At 47.4% G+C, this 22,158-nt stretch overlaps 1 protein-coding gene across 5 annotated transcripts in view; it reads left to right on the top strand.

Moving 5' to 3' along the window:
* LOC134983056 (zinc finger protein ZFP2-like) overlaps positions 1 to 22,158 on the top strand; it is a 266,048-nt gene that overhangs the window by 171,975 nt on the left and 71,915 nt on the right. For all 5 annotated transcript variants that reach the window (XM_063948752.1, XM_063948750.1, XM_063948751.1 and 2 more), the window contains exon 4: positions 15,778 to 15,901. In XM_063948752.1, coding sequence (XP_063804822.1) covers positions 15,778 to 15,901 — 124 coding nt within the window. The remainder of the gene's footprint in view (positions 1 to 15,777; positions 15,902 to 22,158) is intronic.

Here is a 22,158-nt window from a genome sequence, read left to right as displayed (position 1 = left end):
GGGCATCACACAACTCCCTGGTAAAGTGTACACGGCTATCTGCCGGGGAGTACGTCTGTGTGACAGTCGGGTCGCGGCGTACTGCAGGGGGAGATTACATAGCAGCGGCCACGACGCGTGTAAAAGAAGTTGCGGGGACCCGTGAGGCATCTCTGGTGGGAGGGGGGCTCGGGCAGTGGCCATTGCTGCTGTGGTGACTGTTTTCCTGCAGTGACCAGCACTAGGGGTTCCCGCTGGGGGGGTTAGGGATTGTGGATGCCTGTAGCCTGGGAATGCCGCTGGAGGGGGTCCCGCATGGGGATGGTGATTGTGGTTGTTCCGTCTGTGACCTCCACTGGGGGCTTGCTGCAGGGGGGAATGGACAGTCAGTGCACCGGCTCCTATTGGGAAATGGTCATTGTGGCTGTGGATGTGACTCTGTACTAAATGCTGCTTGTTTACCAGCTCCAAGTGGGGCGGTTCAGTGTGGTGGCTGCTTAGTGCTACATGTGTTGGGCAGGTGCATGATGCAAACGCTGATGCAAGGTGGGGGCGGGGTCTGAGAATGCTGGGCATGTGACTGTAATTGGATAAGAGGAGTGTCAGTCTCAGCACAGCCACTGGGGTGCGATCAATGTTTATGTGCTGTTCAGCCTGTAATTTATGTGAGACTACTAGCCTCAGCCTGGCAGCATAAACTTCTGCAAGATTCACTGTGCAGTCTCAGCCTGCAGCATTGCACCATGGTCCCCCTAGCTAGCAGCAGGATAATTATTTGGGTTTCAAAATGACATTAACTGATGTAGTATTTTATTATTTTTATTGTATTGAATTATTTTATTTTATATAAATGTCAGAAGGGAGACTTGTTTTAGTGGATTACACTTTATAACCGTGACAGTCTCTGATTTGGCCTCATAGCACTACCACCATACCTCAACATGACCCAGTCTCCAGGAGGGATACCTCTGTTCAAGGGCTTTTCATTTAGGATTGCTCTCATCTATGCTGAAACACCTTTGTTAATCAATTAACCTGTTCAAAACAGATGAGGGCAATTCTAAATAAGAGGGAAGTCCTGGAACTTAGGAGCGTTATGTCATTCTTCACCGGCACAGTGTAATTTTTTTAAATAATTGCCTGTTGCAATGTGTATAATGTGTTTTACCTGGTGCAATGTGTATAATGTGCTTTACCTGGTGCAATGTGTATAACTTGTTCTGCCTGGTGCAATGTGTATAACTTGCTCTACCTGGTGCAATTTGTATAACGTGCTCTACCTGGTGCAATGTGTATAATGTGCTCTGCCTGGTGCAATGTGTGTAACTTGCTCTGCCTGGCGCAAAGTGTATAGTGTGTTCTGCCTGGTGCAAAGTGCATAGCGTGCTCTATCTGGCGCAATATGTATAACGTACTCTACCTGGCGCAGTGTGTATAGGAGATTCTACCTGGCGCAGTGTGTATAGGAGGTTCTACCTGGTGCAATGTGTATAAGCGGCACTACTATGTTGTGTAATGTGAATGGGCACTATTATGTGGCCATGCACCTTCCCCACGAAGCTACGCCCCTAAAATTTAGCAACGCACCTTTGGTGCGCACTGTCCATTCTTCCGGATATAGGAGGGGGAGCACCAATTCACTTTCTGCTGAAGGCACCAAAATGTCTAGTTACAGCTCTAGTACATGGTGTCCGGTATGCTACACAGCCCAGCAGCATTGTCACCCCATCCTCACTCTTGCAGCACTTTTGTAGTGTCCAAATCAACTCTGTTTTTATATTTTAATAATTTAATAAGATTAATAAGAACCTACTTTCCAATGGGACCCAGAGAAGGACAGGTAGGACCCCATTTTTTGAAAGTGAGGGGTCCCTGGGACCCACTTTTTTTCCGGCTCAGCGCGATCACTGCACACTAGACGACTCTTCTGGCCGATGACAATTGTGAACGATAGTGTGTATGGCCCTACCAATCAATGGTGCGCGCACCCGTGCTCGATTGGCGGTTGGCCGTGCAGCATGCTCAATGTGAGCAATGTCACTTGTGATATCGTTCATCACGGCATGTGTGTACGGAGCCGTGATGAGCGATGTTCACGATGTGACCTTGCTCCTCCTCCCCCGGCAGCGGCTCCATTCGCGCCCTGGGCAGCATAAAAAACCTCATTAGCACTGGCATGAGAGTATACAGTGCCTGGGCACTAAATACAGTGGGACTGAAGCGTGCCATTAAGGGGGCGTGGCTTAGCCCTCACAGCTCTAACCAGTGCCATTTTCTCTCCACAGCAGGGAAAATGGTCAAGCCAGGAAGCTTGTCTGCACATAAACATTGTGGAATTAAGGGCCATTTCCAACGTCCTTCGGCAAGCGGAACATCATCTTCGCGGTCTGCCCGGCTTGATTCAGTCAGACAACATAACAGCAGTGGCATACATAAATCGCCAGGGCGGAACAAAGAGCAGAGCGGAGATGGCGGAGGCCACAAAAGTCCTTCGCTGGGCGGAAACTCATGCAGGCGCTCTGTCAGCAGTCTTCATTCCAGGAGTGGACAACTGGGAAGCAGACTTCCTCAGCAGATACGATCTCCATCCAGGAGAATGGGGTCTTCATCAAGAGGTCTTTGCAGAAGTGACAAGTCGTTGGGGAGTTCCTCAAATAGACATGATGGCGTCTCGCATCAACAAGAAACTTCCGAGATATTGTTCCAGGTCGAGGGACCCTCAAGCAATAGCGGTGGACGCCCTAGTGACACCGTGGGTGTTTCAGTCGGTCTATGTGTTCCCTCCACTTCCACTCATTCCAAAGGTGATAAGGATCATAAGAAGAACAAGGGTTCAGGCGATACTCATTGTTCCAGACTGGCCAAGGAGGGCCTGCTATCCCGATCTTCAAGAATTACTCATAGAAGATCCCTGGTCTCTTCCTCAACGAGAGGACCTGTTACAGCAAGGACCGTGCGTGTACCAAGACTTACCGTGACTGTGTTGGACGGCATGGCGGTTGAACGCCAAATCCTTGCCCGAAAGGGTATTCCCAGTGAAGTCATTCCCACACTACTTCAGGCTAGAAAGGAAGTAACAGCAAAGCATTACCACTGTATTTGGAGGAAATATGTGTCTTGGTGTGAATCCAAGAAGGCTTCTACGGAGGAATTTCAGCTGGGACGTTTGCTCCATTTTTTGCAAGCAGGTGTGGATGCGGGCCTAAAGTTGGGTTAAATTAAAGTACAAATTTTGGCCTTATCAATTTTCTTTTAGAAAGAGTTGGCTTCCCTTCCAGAAGTTCAGACCTTCGTGAAAGGCGTGCTACACATCCAACCTCCATTTGTGCCTCCTGTGGCACCGTGGGATCTTAATGTGGTGTTGCAGTTCCTGCAAACTCCTTGGTTTGAACCTTTGCGTAAGTTTGAGTTAAAATTCCTTATTTGGAAAGTAGTCATGTTGTTGGCCTGGCATCTGCAAGGCGAGTGTCTGAATTGGCGGCTTTGTCTCACAAAATCCCCTATTTAATTTTCCATGCTGATAGAGCGGAGTTGAGAACTCGTCAGCAATTTCTGCCAAAAGTGGTTTCATCGTTTCACGTAAGCCAGCCTGTTGTGGTGCCTACTGATGCCTTGGCGGAATCGAAGTCTCTCTATGTGGTCAGAGCTTTGAAAATTAGGAAAACAGAGGCTCTGTTTGTCCTGTGGGCTCCCAACAAGATTGGGGCTCCTGCTTCCATGCAGACTATTGCACGCTGGATCTGCTCACTCTACTGCAGGATTGCCGTTACCGAAATCTGTGAAGGCCCATTCTACCAGAAAGGTGGGCTCATCCTGGGGTCTCGGCATTACAGCTTTGCCGAGCTGCTACTTGGTCTGGATCAAACACCTTTGCGAAGTTTTACAAGTTTGATACCCTGGCTGAGGAGGACCTCTTGTTTGGACAATCGGTGCTGCAGAGTCATTCGCACTCTCCCGCCCGTTCTAGAGCTTTGGTATAAACCCCATGGTTCTTGAAGCATCCCCAGCATCCTCTAGGACGTATGAGAAAATAGGATTTTAATACCTACCGGTAAATCCTATTCTCTTAGTCCGTAGAGGATGCTGGGCGCCCGTCTGTATCTGCAGTTATTGTTTATGGTTACACACATGTTGTGTTGAGTTCAGTCAGTCTGTGACTGATGTTGGTCATGCCGTTGCATGCGTTGTTGAATGCCATGTTGTACGGCGTGTTAGAGGTGTGAGCTGGTATGTATCTCACCTTAGTTTAAAAATTAAATAAATCCTTTTCCTCGAAATGTCCATCTCCCTGGGCACAGTTCCTATAACTGGAGGCTGAAGGAGGGGCATAGAGGGAGGAGCCAGTTCACACCCCTTTTTAAGTCTTAAAGTGCCCATGTCTCCTGCGGATCCCGTCTATACCCCACAGTTCTTGAAGCATATATATATAGTTAAGACAAATTACCGGCACTCACTGTCTTAAATGTAGTACGCCCGGGTGCCCTCCGTCACTTTCGTGCATGTAATCAAATTTGTACTCCGGCGGCACTCACTCAGGACTTGTACAGCAAATCAATAAAGCAGAGACAACGCTCTTAACTTAGTTAAGAGCGTTGTCTCTGCTTTATTGATTTGCTGTACAAGTCCTGAGTGAGTGCCGCCGGAGTACAAATTTGATTTTATATATATATATATATATATATATATATATATATATATATATATATATATATAATTTATGATCCCATTATAATGAATTTTTTATTAAGTTGCTCATCTTCAGCATTGGTTATGTATTCTAGTGTGTAGGGCCCTTTGGAATGCTTTCAAAAATAGAAGTGTTAATAGTTTATTTTTATCAATTAACAAAATACAAAGTGAATGAAAAGAAGAGAAATTGAAATCCAATCAATATTTGGTGTGACCACCCTTTGCCTTCAAAACAGCATCAATTCTTCTAGGTACACTTGCACACACATTTTTGAAGGAACTCGGAAGGGAGGTTGTTCCAGACATCTTGGAGAAATAACCACAGATCTTCTGTGAATGTATCCACCTGTCTCTTCATGTAATACAAGGCATACTCAATAATGTTGAAATCAGGGCTCTGTGGGGGCCATATCATTATTTCCTGGATTTCTTGTTCTTCTTTAAGCTAAAGATAGTTCTTCATAGCATTGACTGTATGTTTGGGGTCGTTGTCCTGGGATTGTAATGCCAGTTAGTGTCCTGATGACAGAAAGGGACGGTTTGGGCTAAGCTAGTGGTCAGAGAAGCCGTGTTTGCTGAACAAATGTGATGTGATAACATTTGTGAGGATTAAAGAAGCTACCTGAGAGAAGAGTCATTTTTTGTGAAGAAACCTTTACAAGTGGTGTCATTCGTGGGATCTTTCTGCTAGCCGTGTTTCACATGGTCGCTACCAGGCGCTGCCTTGCTGGGTCGGTTGAGCAGGAACAGGAAATGAGATGTGCTTGAGTGCTAATTACAATGATAAAGCCCCTTATGGACACCCTATAGAATCACCCTGAGGAAGCCTTAATAAAGGGTGAAACGCGTCTGTTTACAGAAGGACTACAGAACTACTTACTGGTATTTGCCAGGCACTACCCATAGGGTATTCTACTTCTTATAAACGGGACAATTTTTATTTGTTTTTTTGATATCCGACTCTCTCCCGGTGGGCTTATTGGTGACACCGAACTGTTCATTACCTACCGAGGAATATTAACTTTTTGAACTTTATGAATGCCTCCTATGTCGCTATTTTAGACTGCTGTGTGTAATTTTAAATAAATTGTCTCATTTTTTATAATTTCATACTGCAGTTTTGGAATGGTGTTGGAGCAAAATGGAGGATTGACTTGGTACCTTGAGTGTCTGGATATCTGTTGAAAATCCTTGGCCACATCCATCTGAAGGAATATTGATGAGGCACAAAACACTACGATATCTGGTACGCATATTGCATTTAGCCATTTCAAAGAAGGTCACTAATTACTGGGCGCTTGTTCTGTCCTTATTATTTCCACCAGTACAAACCAGCCTTACTTTTTATGGGTTGTACATCTGGCTGGATATTCATCTCATATACTATAATGTTTTATGTATAGGCATAAGCCTTGAAGTTTCAACAGTTTTGCCACAATGTGAAATGAAACAAATATAGCGGGCACTAAAAACCTCAAACTAGAACCCAACAAATGGGAAAAAGCCTGAAGACCACCCTCCAGTGTCTGAAAACCAGTTGGCAGGATTTAACGAACTGTCTTCATGGTGCCATAGAGAAGTTCTCAGTCAAATGTTAATGCACGTCTCTCTCTCTGGTAATATTGTGAGCCTTGTCTTCCAGTGCATCTGCAACCGTAGCCACTCAGATGGATCCCTTCTACTGCAAGGACACTGGATATCGGAAAGCTAGCCCACAGGCCCCTATCTTGCCTGGAACCCAACAATTTGTAGAGAGCCATCTCTGTGTTCCTGGGATACAGCCTTTGGGAAGGAAAATAGACAGGATTAGTATCACCCTACAGCAACACATAACATGTCTCCCCCAACCCAGCTGTAACAATTTATCCCTTCAATTTCTGGGTTTATTGGAAGAAGGAATTTCCTGTGCTACATACAGAGTTTGGTATAATCAATAAGGAACCTATAGCTTCCCTAACGTTAGTTCCACCCTGGCATGTGAGATGTCCCTTTCTACTACCCTCTCATTCAATCAACACACAGCCTCGTGAAGGATTTTGTCCCAACCCTTCAAAGTGCGTGGGTGTATTTTCCTGGTCCCTCAGGAGCTCTTTCTTATGTTCACTCAATGTGGCAGCTTGGGTAAAATAGGGAATGTGGTACAAGCAATACACCCCCAACTCAGCTGCCCTGACTGGATCTCTATTGGTGTCTCATATTGCAGCTGTTGATCACCACTTGTAGAGCGACGTGCGTCAAGCACCCCAGAATAGGTGTCCATCGCAGTACATCAGTATTTCCCCTCCTCACTTCCGGTGAGCATAGGGTCAGTAAAGTCAATCTGCCACACCTGCACATTCACCTTGGTAGATGGCGCTCTGATCACCAGTCAGCTTCTTGTGGTAATTTAGCAGTTGGCAAATTTCACACTTAGGGTTAGGGTTCCACTATTTCTCTGGCCAACAGCTGTGTCATCGGGATGCTTATCTTTTCTTCTCCCAAATGGCACAGTTCTGTTTCTTGTGGGGTGACCTCCACTTCCCTGACTTGCACCAGGGCATCTGCGATTTCATTGCCTTCTAGTCCAGTGGCCGTCTGACACTGGTTCCAGATTTCATTCCACAGCTTGGTTCCTCCACAGATGACTTTGTCATGTATTTCCAGTTCTGTTGCCATTTGGGCATCCATGAGGTCAGGCCTTGGAAAAGGTGTAGCTGTCTGTGTACTATGTCCAGCACTATTACCACAGCTCTTAATTCAACATACTAGCTTGATCCTCCTTCTCAAGTCTCATGCAGCATTTCCTGTGTAGCTGGCTGGTATACTGCCAGATGCATCAGATCTGGGCCATAGACCCCAGGACATGTGGTGTGGTGTGACAGTCACGTCCAGGAAGAATGGCTGATCCAACTGGATGGGGCCAGTGCGTTATGCGCCTGGATAACTTGTTTTGCAGCTTGGAATGCATCTTCCTGTTTAGTTGTCCACACATATTCAGCTTTCTGTCTGGTCATGTTGTTGTAGAGGCGGCATGCATCTCGGAACACCCCTACTCGGATGACTTCTATTATAGTCTGACCACCATGGATTCAATACTGCTTCATCACTGGTTCTGCTGGTGGGGGCATGTAAACTGGTTCCCATTTGGCATTCTCCCTAACTACCAGTTTCACTGGAGAAATTGTGAAGGCTTTTACAGAGCAGCTAAAGATATAAATGGCGGAAGGAGTGTCTATTGACTGTCCGCAGCAACTCGGAAACCAACACTAAGGGCTGTTTCACACGCTCCTGGTAGCGCCGGCCGGTAACATATCAGATGGCTTTTTGCTGCGGCAGTCCTGCAGAAACGCATGCAGAGCAATGTGTCAATTCACATGGCACAGCCCCGGGCCAAGTGCCGGAAATATCCACTGAAAAGTCCGGCTGCCGGCTGTGCCATCCTTGTAGGCAGTGAACCGTGTGTGTGAGTGGGAGCTTTCACACACAATTTTTTTTTATTTTTTTTTGCAGCCGCCACTACTGCTGCGCGTGCGCACACCAGTAAACACGGCTCAAAGTCGCTGCGTGTGAAAGACCCTGCCGGATGGTAAAAAGCTGGACAAAGTTTGAGAGACCCCAGCCACACGGTAATGGCGGCCGCGGCACTGAAGGGGTTAAGCCTCAGCTGCCAGGCGCCATTTAGGACAATGGGCACTAGGTGCCATTTTAAAAAGGAACACTTGGCTCTGGGCACCATGCACTATACATGACTAAATAATGTGTCTTAATATGTTATATCGCTGCGCTGTGCGTAGTTGGAGAATGATGGACTGTGCGGTTATAGGACTGCAGGGACAGGGTAAGGAGAATGATGGACTGCGCGGTTATAGAACTGCAGGGACGGGGTACGGAGAATGATGGACTGCGCGGTTATAGAAATGCAGGGACAGGGTAAGGAGAATGATGGACTGCGCGGTTATAGGACTGCAGGGACAGGGCACGGAGAATGATGGACTGCGCGGTTATAGGACTGCAGGGACGGAGCACTTACAAGAAAAGTACAAGGTATTTTGTTTCTAAAAGACCACGACAATTGTACTTGAGAGACGTTTGCATAGGAAGTTGTATGTTACTTGTCCTAGCTAAAGCAGGGTGTCGATTAGCAGGCCTTTTGGTTGGCAAACATTTTCTTTCAGGTACAAATGAAGGTTTGGAAAGAAGACTGTGCCTTCAGCATCTCCTGTGGTGTGATGACTCAAAACTGGTTTTGCATGGAGACACAAGGGGCTGCTAAATCAGATTGTGTTTTATGAATGCAAACTAGTGGGTTTTGTATAACAACAGTTTGATGTAACATTTCTTAGGCTGCATTATGTGTGATGCAGATTATGTTTAATTTACAGTATAAGAACGTTGTCTATGTGTGAGAGGGTGAATGCAATTGAAATTCAAGTTATATTTACATTTGTGAAAGAGACAGGAACATGATAATCAGATTGTGTTTGGGAAAGCCACTGGTTTGGTTATATATGAAGAGGAGCAGGAATGTGCTTTATCTAATTCTTAACTTTTGAAATGTAACTTGTATTTATTTATATTTTCTGCGATAACCTGATTGGTGGGAGGAGACAGGAAGGGCTTACCCCCTGTGGTACTGTGTGTAGAACTGAGATAAAAAGAGTAAGCATGTGAGCCTCCAAGGTGTATTATACCAACTACATTCTGCTGTAACATCTGCTGTATCGCTGAAGTTCTTTTCAGGACTTATTGGGCAAATAAAGATCTTCTGTCTAAAGACGACGCTTCATGTTGTGACCAACAGGGCCAGGCAAAACCTAGCTCCGTTCACCGGCTGTCCAGGGTGTAACCAGCGTCTCCAAGCTCCGCCTTCCGCCTGCTACCGTTCTGTGCTTGGGCAAGCCACGTTTGGGGATTCGGCAACACCACACAGGTGTGGTAAGGCAGCGCGTCGACGCATGCAGAGCAGAACCGTGGTTCCAGACGCCACGGCAGGTTAGGAATCTGGCAGCGTAAACCCGTCCACTGCGTAGTGGGTGGAGTCAGTAACAGGCGGTTACTGGCGGTAAACGGGATTCCCCTATGAGGTCAGGTTCCGTGTGACCTAAACATCCATTCTGTATACTGGTGACGGGACGCAAAAGCAGTGAGGGCTTTTTGCCATCTGGTGAAAACCGGTGTGTATGAAACAGCCCTTAAGCATGGAACCACGGGCAATGCCCAATCCCCATTCTGCAGTGAACCTGGGCCACCCACGGTAGTGTGCCTAAAGCTACTGCTACCTCGCTGGTTGTGTCATGATGTGAATGATCTCTCTGCATTGTTGTGTTACAGTGTGTGAATGGTGTGACTGGGCTTTCTCTACCTCCTCCCTGTCCTGTGCAATTTACATGAGCGTCGGTCTGTGGCGTTCATGGCACAACTGTCATACCTGAGTACCTCCCTTGGAGGGTGTGCCCCCTGGGACCCGCCTCCCTGTGAGAGGATAAGATTTGACTCCCCATCCAGTGTCCAACAGGCCAGTCCCCCCATCCCCCACCTTTACACCGCATGCAGCTAAATCATCCTGTAACTCCCTGGTCTCTCCAACATATTCAGATGGATTATATTTTAAGCCTGCCAAATACAGCTTCATAATCAAAGCATCCACAGTTGTATCTACCATTTATTCAAAGTATTATGTACAACATACTGTATGATTCCACCTACTGCTCAGTGGGCGTGATGTATTACAATACATTGCAGCGATGCTAATCGCGTATGTACTGCGGGGGGCGATACCTGTGAGGTGGTGTGCGGGCTCTCCATCTCCTCCCTGGCAGGGAAGCAGCAGCAGGCTGAAGGACCTCCGGCCGTGTTGTTAGGGGGAGGAGGAGTTTGGCTTCTGGGACCAGGGCTGCCTGCACACAGGTATGCTGGGGGGAGGGGGGTTGGCGTCAGTAGCGGTCAGCGGTAAGAAGTCCTTAGGCTTCTATAGGGGTCGAAAACCCGGCGGCTGGGGGTTAGTACATATAAAAATGCGGTAAAACCCCCGAAAACAGGTGTTTTACCGCATTTTCTCTTTAATACATCCTGCGCAGTGTCACACAGGAAACATTCTGTACTGTATGTGTATATGTCTGTGTGTGTATGTGTTTATGTCTATGTCTGTGTGTGTATATGTCTATATATGTCTGTGTGTGTATGTCTGTGTGTATGTGTGTATATATATGTATGTCTGTGTGTATATGTCTGTATATGTCTGTGTATATGTCTGTGTGTGTATATGTCTGTGTGTGTATATGTCTGTGTGTATATGTCTGTCTGTGTGTGTATGTCTGTGTGTGTATGTCTGTGTATGTGTATATGTGTGTGTGTGTGTGTGTGTGTGTGTGTATATATATATGTCTGTCTGTATGTGTGTATATATATGTCTGTGTGTATATATGTGTATGTCTGTGTGTATGTGTATGTCTGTATATGTCTGTATGTGTATGTCTGTGCTTATGTCTGTGTGTGTATATGTGTGTGTGTATATGTCTGTGTGTGTGTGTATGTCTGTGTGTGTGTATATGTCTGTGTGTGTATGTCTGTGTGTGTGTGTATGTCTGTGTGTGTGTATATGTCTGTGTGTGTGTATATGTCTGTGTGTGTGTGTATATGTCTGTGTGTGTGTATGTCTGTGTGTGTGTATGTCTGTGTGTGTGTATGTCTGTGTGTGTGTATGTCTGTGTGTGTGTATGTCTGTGTGTGTATGTCTGTGTATGTGTATATGTCTGTGTGTGTGTGTGTATATATATGTCTGTGTGTATATATATGTCTGTGTATGTGTGTATATATATGTCTGTGTGTGTATATATGTGTATGTCTGTGTGTATATGTGTGTGTGTATATGTATGTGTGTGTGTGTGTATATCTTTCTGTGTGTGTATGTATCTTTCTGTGTGTGTGTGTGTGTATATGTCTGTATGTGTGAGACCTGGAGCGGTGAGGGGCAGGAGAGGCGCTGCGCTCTCCTCCCCTCACATAGCACAGGCACGGGAAGAAGCGGTGAGTGAGCGGGGAGGGGGGCATGTAACTGGCACTGTGGGGCAATGTAACTGGCGCTGTGGGGCAATGTAACTGGCACTGTGGGGCAATGTAACTGGCACTGTGGGGCAATGTAACTGGCACTGTGGGGCAATGTAACTGGCACTGTGGGGCATTGTAACTGGCGTGTATCTGGCACTGTGGGGCATGTATCTGGCACTGTGGGGCATGTATCTGGCACTGTGGGGCATGTATCTGGCACTGTGGGGCAATGTAACTGGCACTGTGGGACATTGTAACTGGCACTGTGGATCATGTATCTGGCACTGTGGGGCAATGTAACTGGCACTGTGGGGCAATGTAACTGGCACTGTGGGGCATGGTAACTGGCACTGTGGGGCATGGTAACTGGCACTGTGGGGCATGGTAACTGGCACTGTTGATCATGTATCTGGCACTGTGGGGCATGTAACTGGCACTGTGGGGCAATGTATCTGGCACTGTGGGGCAATGTATCTGGCACTGTGGGGCATGGTATCTGGCACTGTGGGGCATTGTAACTGGCACTGTGGGGCATTGTAACTGGCACTGTGGGGCATTGTAACTGGCACTGTGGATCATGTATCTGGCACTGTGGGGCATTGTAACTGGTACTGTGGATCATGTATCTGGCACTGTGGATCATGTATCTGGCACTGTGGATCATGTATCTGGCACTGTGGATCATGTATCTGGCACTGTGGATCATGTATCTGGCACTGTGGATCATGTATCTGGCACTGTGGGGCATTGTAACTGGCACTGTGGGGCATTGTAACTGGCACTGTGGGGCATGTATCTGGCACTGTGGGGCATGTATCTGGCACTGTGGGGCATGTATCTGGCACTGTGGGGCATGTATCTGGCACTGTGGAGCATTGTAACTGGCACTGTGGAGCATTGTAACTGGCACTGTGGATCATGTATCTGGCACTGTGGGGCATTGTAACTGGTACTGTGGATCATGTATCTGGCACTGTGGGGCATGTATCTGGCACTGTGGGGCATTGTAACTGGCACTGTGGATCATGTATCTGGCACTGTGGGGCATGTATCTGGCACTGTGGAGCATTGTAACTGGCACTGTGGGGCATGTATCTGGCACTGTGGAGCATTGTAACTGGCACTGTGGGGCATGTATCTGGCACTGTGGGGCATGGTATCTGGCACTGTGGGGCATGGTATCTGGCACTGTGGGGCATGGTATCTGGCACTGTGGGGCATGGTATCTGGCACTGTGGGGCATGGTAACTGGCACTGTGGGGCATGGTAACTGGCACTGTGGGGCATTGTAACTGGCACTGTGGGGCATTTTCAGTGGCCACACCCTTTCTGGTGCATGACCACGCCCATTTTTTTGACGCGCGCACATACTTCTTTTGGTGTTTTAGGCGCCACTCTTCATCTTGCCTTGGGCTCCGAAAACCCTAGTTACGCCTCTGTCCATGTCCACAGTTTAACTCCCTGTATCCCACTCCTGACGCACTCTTTATCTGTGTGTACCGCACCTTACAGATGGTGTCACTTTCTTGTTTGTGCGTCTCTGTCCTGTCCCGTGGGGCTTAGTTACACATAGCTGGATATCCCGGCATGGGGTATAGATGTTGAGAAGATACAAGGCCGTCAGTGATTCCACCACTATTCCCCAACACCCATAATGTCCCTCAATAGGATGACACCGAAATCTAGCACATCAGGATAATGCCCGGAGTCTATTTCTCCACTGGTCAGCCGCACTACTAGCACGACACTACAGAGCCACTAGACGTGTCTTCCACCTCCACACAGAGCAGAGACACCATTATATACCCCAATGTCCAGAGTCCCTCAGTAGGATGACACAGCAGGATAATGCCCGGAGTATACTTCTCCATTGGTCAGCCGCACTACTAGCACGACACTACAGAGCCACTAGACGTGTCTTCCACCTCCACACAGAGCAGAGACACCATTATATACCCCAATGTCCAGAGTCCCTCAGGAGGATGACACAGCAGGATAATGCCCAGAGTCTATTTCTCCATTGTTCAGCCGCACTACTACCACGACACTACAGAGCCACTAGACGTGTCTTCCTCCTCCACACAGAGCAGAGACACCATTATATACCCCAATGTCCAGAGTCCCACAGGAGGATGACACAGCAGGATAATGCCCGGAGTCTATTTCTCCACTGGTCAGCCGCACTACTAGCACGACACTACAGAGCCACTAGACGTGTCTTCCACCTCCACACAGAGCAGAGACACCATTATATACCCCAATGTCCAGAGTCCCTCAGGAGGATGACACAGCAGGATAATGCCCAGAGTCTATTTCTCCATTGTTCAGCCGCACTACTACCACGACACTACAGAGCCACTAGACGTGTCTTCCTCCTCCACACAGAGCAGAGACACCATTATATACCCCAATGTCCAGAGTCCCACAGGAGGATGACACAGCAGGATAATGCCCGGAGTCTATTTCTCCACTGGTCAGCCGCACTACTAGCACGACACTACAGAGCCACTAGACGTGTCTTCCACCTCCACACAGAGCAGAGACACCATTATATACCCCAATGTCCAGAGTCCCTCAGTAGGATGACACAGCAGGATATAATGCCCGGAGTCTATTTCTCCACTGGTCACGACACTACAGAGCCACTAGACGTGTCTTCCTCCTCCACACAGAGCAGAGACACCATTATATACCCCAATGTCCCTCAGTAGGGTGACACAAAGAATATGAATTCTCTGAAGTATAACAATCTTCTTCCCTTTCCAAGCATTCATTGGCTAATAGAAGTAATATAATATAGTAGGACTGGGCAAATCAGGAGGTAGTTGGTAGACAGTTTAAAGGTCGGCAGGGTCATAATGTCCACACTTTTTAATGATTTTTACAACTTTTGGTGCATTTACTATCCATGTCACAGACTGTTACCTTTAATAACATTGTGGCGAGCTAACGCGTTTCAACAAATTTGGGTTAAAAAAATTTTTTAAAAAAAACACTCAGTTTTTTTGCGTTGACCTTTTGACTATCGGCTCTATGGTGTACTGTTGACCTAATGCCTGCCTATCTTCTGTTTCACACCCGGTCAAATCCTGGTTGTTGGCGAGCAGCGGTGGACCCACTTTTCTAGCCGATTCGCCTTCACTTTACATGAGCTTAAATGGCACCTAATAGAAACTATAGGTACTGGAGTGAGTGCCCGGTATATAAGAGCCGGATACTGATGCCGTAATCCCAACAGCCAACAATGCCGCCAGCTGGAATCCCAGCACACGAGGACTATTCCCAGGTCAGCCATAGGGCGGGAATAGATCCTGTGGCGAGGGGAATCTCTGCGCTCGCCCTGCTGCCGGCACTCTGACACACCCGGGATTCTGCTGTTGGGATATTAACAGTAAATCATACTGAACCCGTAAGAGCTACAGTGCACCCGGAAAGTATTCACAGCGCTTCACCTAGGCCTTTCCAAATCATGTCTAATCAACTGAATTTACCACAGGCGGTAGGAACATCTCAGGGATGATCAGGGGAAACAGGAAGCACCTGAGCTCAATTTTGTGCTTCATGGCAAAGGCTGTGAATACTTATGTACATGTGTTTTCTTAGTTTTTTATTTTTAATACATTTGCACAAATCACCCAAAAAACTTTTTTCACATTGTCATTATGGGGTATTGTGTGTAGAATTTTAAAGGAATAAATGAATGTATTCCATTTTGAAATAAGGCTGTAACATAACAAAATGTGGAAAAATGGAAGCGCTGTGAATACTTTCTGGATGCACAGTAAAGCCTGGTATGGGGGTTAGTTCTCCTAGTAGACCAGGGCTGGGGAGGACGGAGCTATGTACAATAGATATATTTTTCACACTGCTGGCTCTGGATTTGTACTTACTGTAGCTACATAGTCAGTGAGCTGGAAAAGAGGCAAAATGCCCATCGGGTTCACCTGTATTCTGTGCTAAGCTGCTGCTTTTGTACCATCCAGGTGTTTGATCTTACAGCGAGCAGTCTGAAGTGTTTGCTTACGGCTCCCTCTATGTGATACCACATTAGCTGCTGTCACCTTCTCCTATGATCTCTTTCAGGGCCCAGTGCCACCTGACAGTGTGGTCACGTTCTCCGCTGAAGAATGGGTACATGTAGAGAAGGAGCAGCGTGAGCTGTATAGTGACCTGATGACGGAGAATGATCAGACCCTGCAGACTCTGGGTAATTATTACATCAGCAGCTCCGTAGTCATGATCCATAGTCGAAATCCGTTTAACCACGTAACTGGCATGGTCAGATCACATGCGACTGTGCCGCCCAAATTTTCCCCCCAGGTTTTGACAAGGAGATTCATTCTGCAGATGATGGTTTTGAAGGGTTAATGTGTTTCCAATTAGTGACTCGTACAGTAAACTGTGCTCTTTATTTTTACCTGGAACATAAAGTTAAATGATATCATCTTATAAGATTTTTTTACCCCCCCTTTAAATGGCTCCCTCTTGGTCTTAAACATATGACTATACAATTATACTTCATATTAGGGACTTGTGTGCTACTTGGGTATATCTCCAATATAACTTCAAGGAAAGAAGTGAAGGGGGGGGGGGGGGGGGGGTGATTGATAAGTACCCGTGTTTGAAGACAGATGGCGCCACGGACGTCAAACCTGTATATCATCGTTTAGTGTCATCTGTCAAACAACGACTGTAAGAATTTCAGATAAATTCATTGTGTACTTGTGTTTTGGTAGCTCTTGGAAGTGAGCAGGTTTGAGTTTTCTTTAACTATGGAGAAAGTGCAGTACCGATCGGGGATTAGATTCTTGTTTTTGGATGGAAAGACGTGTGAGGAAATCAAAGAAAAGTTGGAAGCTGTTTATGGGGACCTTTCACCTTCGATGACAACCATCAGATATTGGTTCAATGAATTCAAGCGTGGTCGTACATCCGTCCTCGATGAAGAGCGTCCAAGTCGCCCAATTGAGGTGACTACGGATGAAATGGTCAACAAAATCCATGATATCGTATTGGCAGACTAGCTAGTGAAGATCAGAGAGATTGTTGAGATTGTAGGCATCTCATTTGAACGTGTGCAGAATTTCCTACATGAACATTTGGGCATGACAAAACTATTGACAAGATGGGTGCCGCGTTTGCTCACTGTGGACAACAAGCGGAATGGAATGACCACTTCGAAGCAGTTTTTGGACCTGTTTAAGCGCAATCCGAAGGAGTTTATACACTGTTTTGTGACTGTTGATGAAACATGAATCCATCACTACACGCCAGAATTGAAGGAACAGGCAATACAGTGCACTTCACCGGGCGAACGTGCACCAAAGAAGGCAAAGACTGTTCCATCAGCCGGAAAGGTCATGGCCACCGTTTTCTGGGATTCGAAAGACATAATCTTCATCAACTATTTGGAAAAGCAAAGAACGATCACAAGGCAGTATTATGCTCAATTATTGGGGAGATTCGATGACGCATTGAAGAGAAAACGGCCCCACTTGGCGAAGAAAAAAGTGCTGTTCCACCACGACAATGCGCCGGCACACTCGTCCCACGTCGCCACAGCTAAATTGGTGAAATTGGGCTATGAATTGCTGGTGCATCTGCCGTATTCGCCAGATTTGGACCCCTGCGACTTCTTCCTGTTTTCAAACATAAAAAAATGGCTCGGGGGAAAGAGATTCGCATCGAAGGAGGAGGTCATCCCCAAAACTGAAGCTTATTTCTCTAACGTCCTAAGTGGATGCTGGGGACTCCGTAAGGACCATGGGGAATAGCGGCTCCGCAGGAGACTGGGCACATCTAAAGAAAGCTTTAGGACTAACTGGTGTGCACTGGCTCCTCCCCCTATGACCCTCCTCCAAGCCTCAGTTAGATTTCTGTGCCCGACGAGAAGGGTGCACACTAGGGGCTCTCCTGAGCTTCTTAGTGAAAGTTTTAGTTTAGGTTTGTTATTTTCAGTGAGACCTGCTGGCAACAGGCTCACTGCATCGAGGGACTAAGGGGAGAAGAAGCGAACTCACCTGCGTGCAGAGTGGATTGGGCTTCTTGGCTACTGGACACCATTAGCTCCAGAGGGACGATCACAGGCCCAGCCTGGATGGGTCCCGGAGCCGCGCCGCCGGCCCCCTTACAGAGCCAGAAGAGCGAAGAGGTCCGGAAAAATCGGCGGCAGAAGACGTTCCTGTCTTCAATAAGGTAGCGCACAGCACTGCAGCTGTGCGCCATTGCTCTCAGCACACTTCATACTCCGGTCACTGAGGGTGCAGGGCGCTGGGGGGGGCGCCCTGAGACGCAATAAAACATGATAAAAATACCTTACATGGCAAAAAATACATCACATATAGCTCCTGGGCTATATGGATGCATTTAACCCCTGCCAGAATATACAGAAAAACGGGAGATAAGGCCGCCGAAAAGGGGGCGGAGCCTATCTCCTCAGCACACTGGCGCCATTTTCCCTCACAGCTCAGTTGGAGGGAAGCTCCCTGGCTCTTCCCTGCAGTCACTACACTACAGAAAGGGTTAAAAAAAGAGAGGGGGGCACTAATTAGGCGCAGTATTAAAACATACAGCAGCTATAAGGGGAAAAACACTTATATAAGGTTATCCCTATATATATATATATATATAGCGCTCTGGTGTGTGCTGGCATACTCTCCCTCTGTCTCCCCAAAGGGCTAGTGGGGTCCTGTCCTCTATCAGAGCATTCCCTGTGTGTGTGCTGTGTGTCGGTACGTTTGTGTCGACATGTATGAGGAGAAAAATGATGTGGAGACGGAGCAGAGTGTCTGTAACAGTGATGTCACCACCTAGGGGGTCGACACCTGAGTGGATGTACTGTTGAAAATTACGTGACAGTGTCAGCTCTGTATAAAAAAACAGTGGTTGACATGAGACAGCCGGCTACTCAGCTTGTGCCTGTCCAGACGTCTCATAGGCCGTCAGGGGCTCTAAAGCACCCGTTACCTCAGATGGCAGATACAGACGCCGACACGGATACTGACTCCTGTGTCGACGGTGAAGAGACAACCGTGATTTCCAGTAGGGCCACACGTTACATGATTGAGACAATGGAAAATGTTTTATACATTTCTGATAATACGAGTACCACCAAAAAGGGGTATTATGTTCGGTGAGGGAAAAACTACCTGTAGTTTTCCTGAATCTGAGAAATTAAATGAGGTGTGTGATGATGCGTGGGTTTCCCCCCGATAACAATTGATAATTTCTTAAAAGTATTGGCTGTATACCCTTTCCCGCCAGTGGTTAGGGTGCGTTGGGAAACACCCCCTAGGGGGGATAAGGCGCTCACGCTTGTAAGAACAAGGGCTCTACCCTCTCATGAGATGGCCGCCCTTAAGGATCCTGCTGATAGAAAGCAGGAGGGTATCCAAAAATGTATTCACACACATACTGGTGTTATACTGCGACCAGCAATCGCCTCAGCCTGGAGGTGCAGTGCTGGGTTGGCATGGTCGGATTCCCTGACTGGAAATATTGATATCCTAGATAAGGATAGTATATTATTGCCTATAGAGCATTTAAAAGATGCATTTCTATATATGCATGATGCACAGCGGAATTTTTGCCGACTGGCATCAAGTATAAGTGCGTTGTCCAATTCTACCAGTAAAATGGTCAGGTGATGCGGATTCCAAACGGCATTTGAAAGTATTGCCTTTGAAAGGGGACATTTGGGGTCGGTCTTTTAGACCTGGTGGCCACGGCAACAACTGGGAAATCCACGTTTGTACCCCAGGTCGCCTCTCAAAATAAGACGCCGTATTATTAGGCGCAGTCCTTTGTTGGCAAGCGGACAAAAGGTTCCTCTTTTCTGCTCGTGACAGAGGGAGAGGAAAAAGGCGGAAGAGATTAGCCAGTTCCCAGGAACAGAAACCCTTTCCCGCCTCTGCCAAGCCCTCAGTATGATGCTAGGGCCTTACAAGCTCAGGCACGGTGGGGGCCCGTTCTCAATGAATTTCAGTACGCAGTGGGCTCACTCGCAAGTAGACCCCTGGATCCTTCAGGTAATATCTCAAGGGTACATATTGGAATTCGAGACGTCTCCCCCTCGCCGTTTCCAAAAGTCGGCTTTACCGACGTCTCCCTCTGACAGGGAGGCAGTTTTGGAAGCCATTCACAAGCTGTATTCCCAGCAGGTGATAATCAAGGTACCCCTCCTGCAACAGGGAACGGGGTATTATTCCACACTATTGTGGTACCGAAGCCAGACGGCTCGGTGAGACCGATTCTAAATCTAAAATCTAAAATCTTTGAACACTTACATACAGAGGTTCAAATTCAAGATTGAGTCACTCAGAGCAGTGATTGCGAACCTGGAAGAAGGGGACTACATGATGTCTCGGGACATCAAGGATGCTTACCTTCATGTAAAAATTTACCCTTCTCACCAAGGGTACCTCAGGTTATGGTACAGAACTGTCACTATCAGTTCAGACGCTGCCGTAGGGATGGTCCACGGCACCCCGGGTTTTTACCAAGGTAATGGCCGAAATGATATCCCTTCGAAGGAAGGAAATTTTAGTTATCCCTTACTTGGACGATTCCCTGATAAGGGTAAGATCCAGGGAACAGTTGGAAGTCGGTGTAGCACTATCTCAGGTAGTGTTGCGGCAGCACGATTGGATTCTCAATATTCCAAAATCGCAGCTGGTTCCGACGACTTGTCTTCTGTTTCCTAGGGATGTTCCTGGACACAGTCCAAAAAAAAAAAAAAAAGGTGTTTCTCCCGGAAGAGAAAGCCAGGGAGTTATCCGAGCTAGTCAGGAACCTCCTAAAACCGAGCCAAGTCTCAGTGCATCAATGCACAAGGGTTCTTGGTAAAAATGGTGGCTTCCTACGAAGCAATCCCATTCGTTAGATTCCACGCAAGAACTTTCCAGTGGAACCTACTGGACAAATGGTCCGGGTCGCATTTTCAGATGCATCAGCGGATAACCCTGTCACCAAGGACAAGGGTATCCATCCTGTGGTGGTTGCAGAGTGCTCATCTTCTAGAGGGCCGCAGTTTCGGCATTCAGGACTGGGTCCTGGTGACCACGGATGCCAGCCTGCGAGGCTGGGGAGCAGTCACACAGGGAAGGAATATCCAGGGCTTAGGGTCAAGCCTGGATACATCACTTCACATAAATATCCTGAAGCTAAGGGCCATTTACAATGCTCTAAGCTTAGCAAGACCTCTGCTTCAAGGTCAGCCGGTGTTGATCCAGTCGGACAACATCATGGCAGTCACCCACGTAAACAGACAGGGTGGCACAAGAAGCAGGAGGGCAATGGCAGAAGCTGCAGGGATTCTTCGCTGGGCGGAAAATCATGTGATAGCACTGTCAACAGTATTCATTCCGGGAGTGGACAACTGGGAAGCAGACTTCCTCAGCACGACCTCCACCCGGGAGAGTGGGGACTTCACCCAGAAGTCGTCCACATGATTAAAAAACTCGACAGGTATTGCGCCAGGTCAAGAGACCCTCAGGCAATAGTTGTAGACGCTCTGGTAACACCGTGGGTGTACCAGTCAGTGTATGTGTTCCCTCCTCTGCCTCTCATACCCAAGGTACTGAGATTGATAAGATGGAGAGGAGAAAGCACTATATTCGTGGCTCCGGATTGGCCAAGAAGGACTTGGTAACCGGAACTTCAAGAGATGCTCACGGAGGATCCGTGGCCTCTACCTCTAAGAAGGGACCTGCTCCAGCAAGGACCCTGTCTGTTCCAAGACTTACTGCGGCTGCGTTTGACGGCATGCCGGTTGAACACCGGATCCTGAAGGAAAAAAGGCATTCCGGATGAAGTCATCCATATCCTGATCTAAAGCCAGGAAGGATGTAACCGCAAAAACATTATCACCGCAATTGGCGAAAATATGTTGCGTAGTGCGAGGCCAGTAAGGCCCGACGGAGGAAATTCAACTGGGTCGATTCCTACATTTCCTGCAAACAGGAGTGTCTATGGGCCTGAAATTGGGGTCCATTAAGGTTCAGATTTCGGCCCTGTCAATTTTCTTCCAAAAAAGAACTAGCTTCAGTCCCTGAAGTTTAGACGTTTGTAAAAGGGGTACTGCATATACAGCCTCCTTTTGTGCCTCCAGTGGCAATTTGGGATCTCAATGTAGTTTGGGTTCCAAAAGTCACATTGGTTTGAACCACTTAAATCTGTGGAGTTAAAATATCTCACATGGAAAGTGGTCATGCTGTTGGCCCTGGCCTGGGCCAGGCGCGTGTCAGAATTGGCGGCTTTATCCTGTAAAAGCCCTTATCTGATTTTCCATTCGGACAGGGCGGAATTGAGGACTCGTCCTCAGTTTCTCCCTAAGGTGGTTCCAGCGTTTTCACCTGAACCAACCTATTGTGGTGCCTGCGGCTACTAGGGACTTGGAGGAATCCAAGTTGCTGGATGTTGTCAGGGCCCTGAAAATATGTTTCCAGGACGGCTGGAGTCAGGAAA

This window comes from Pseudophryne corroboree, assembly GCF_028390025.1.
Source record: "Pseudophryne corroboree isolate aPseCor3 chromosome 2 unlocalized genomic scaffold, aPseCor3.hap2 SUPER_2_unloc_3, whole genome shotgun sequence".
NCBI lineage: Eukaryota > Metazoa > Chordata > Amphibia > Anura > Myobatrachidae > Pseudophryne > Pseudophryne corroboree.
The sequence above is the reverse complement of the archived record's forward strand: the minus strand, read 5'-3'. Positions and strand labels throughout refer to the sequence as shown.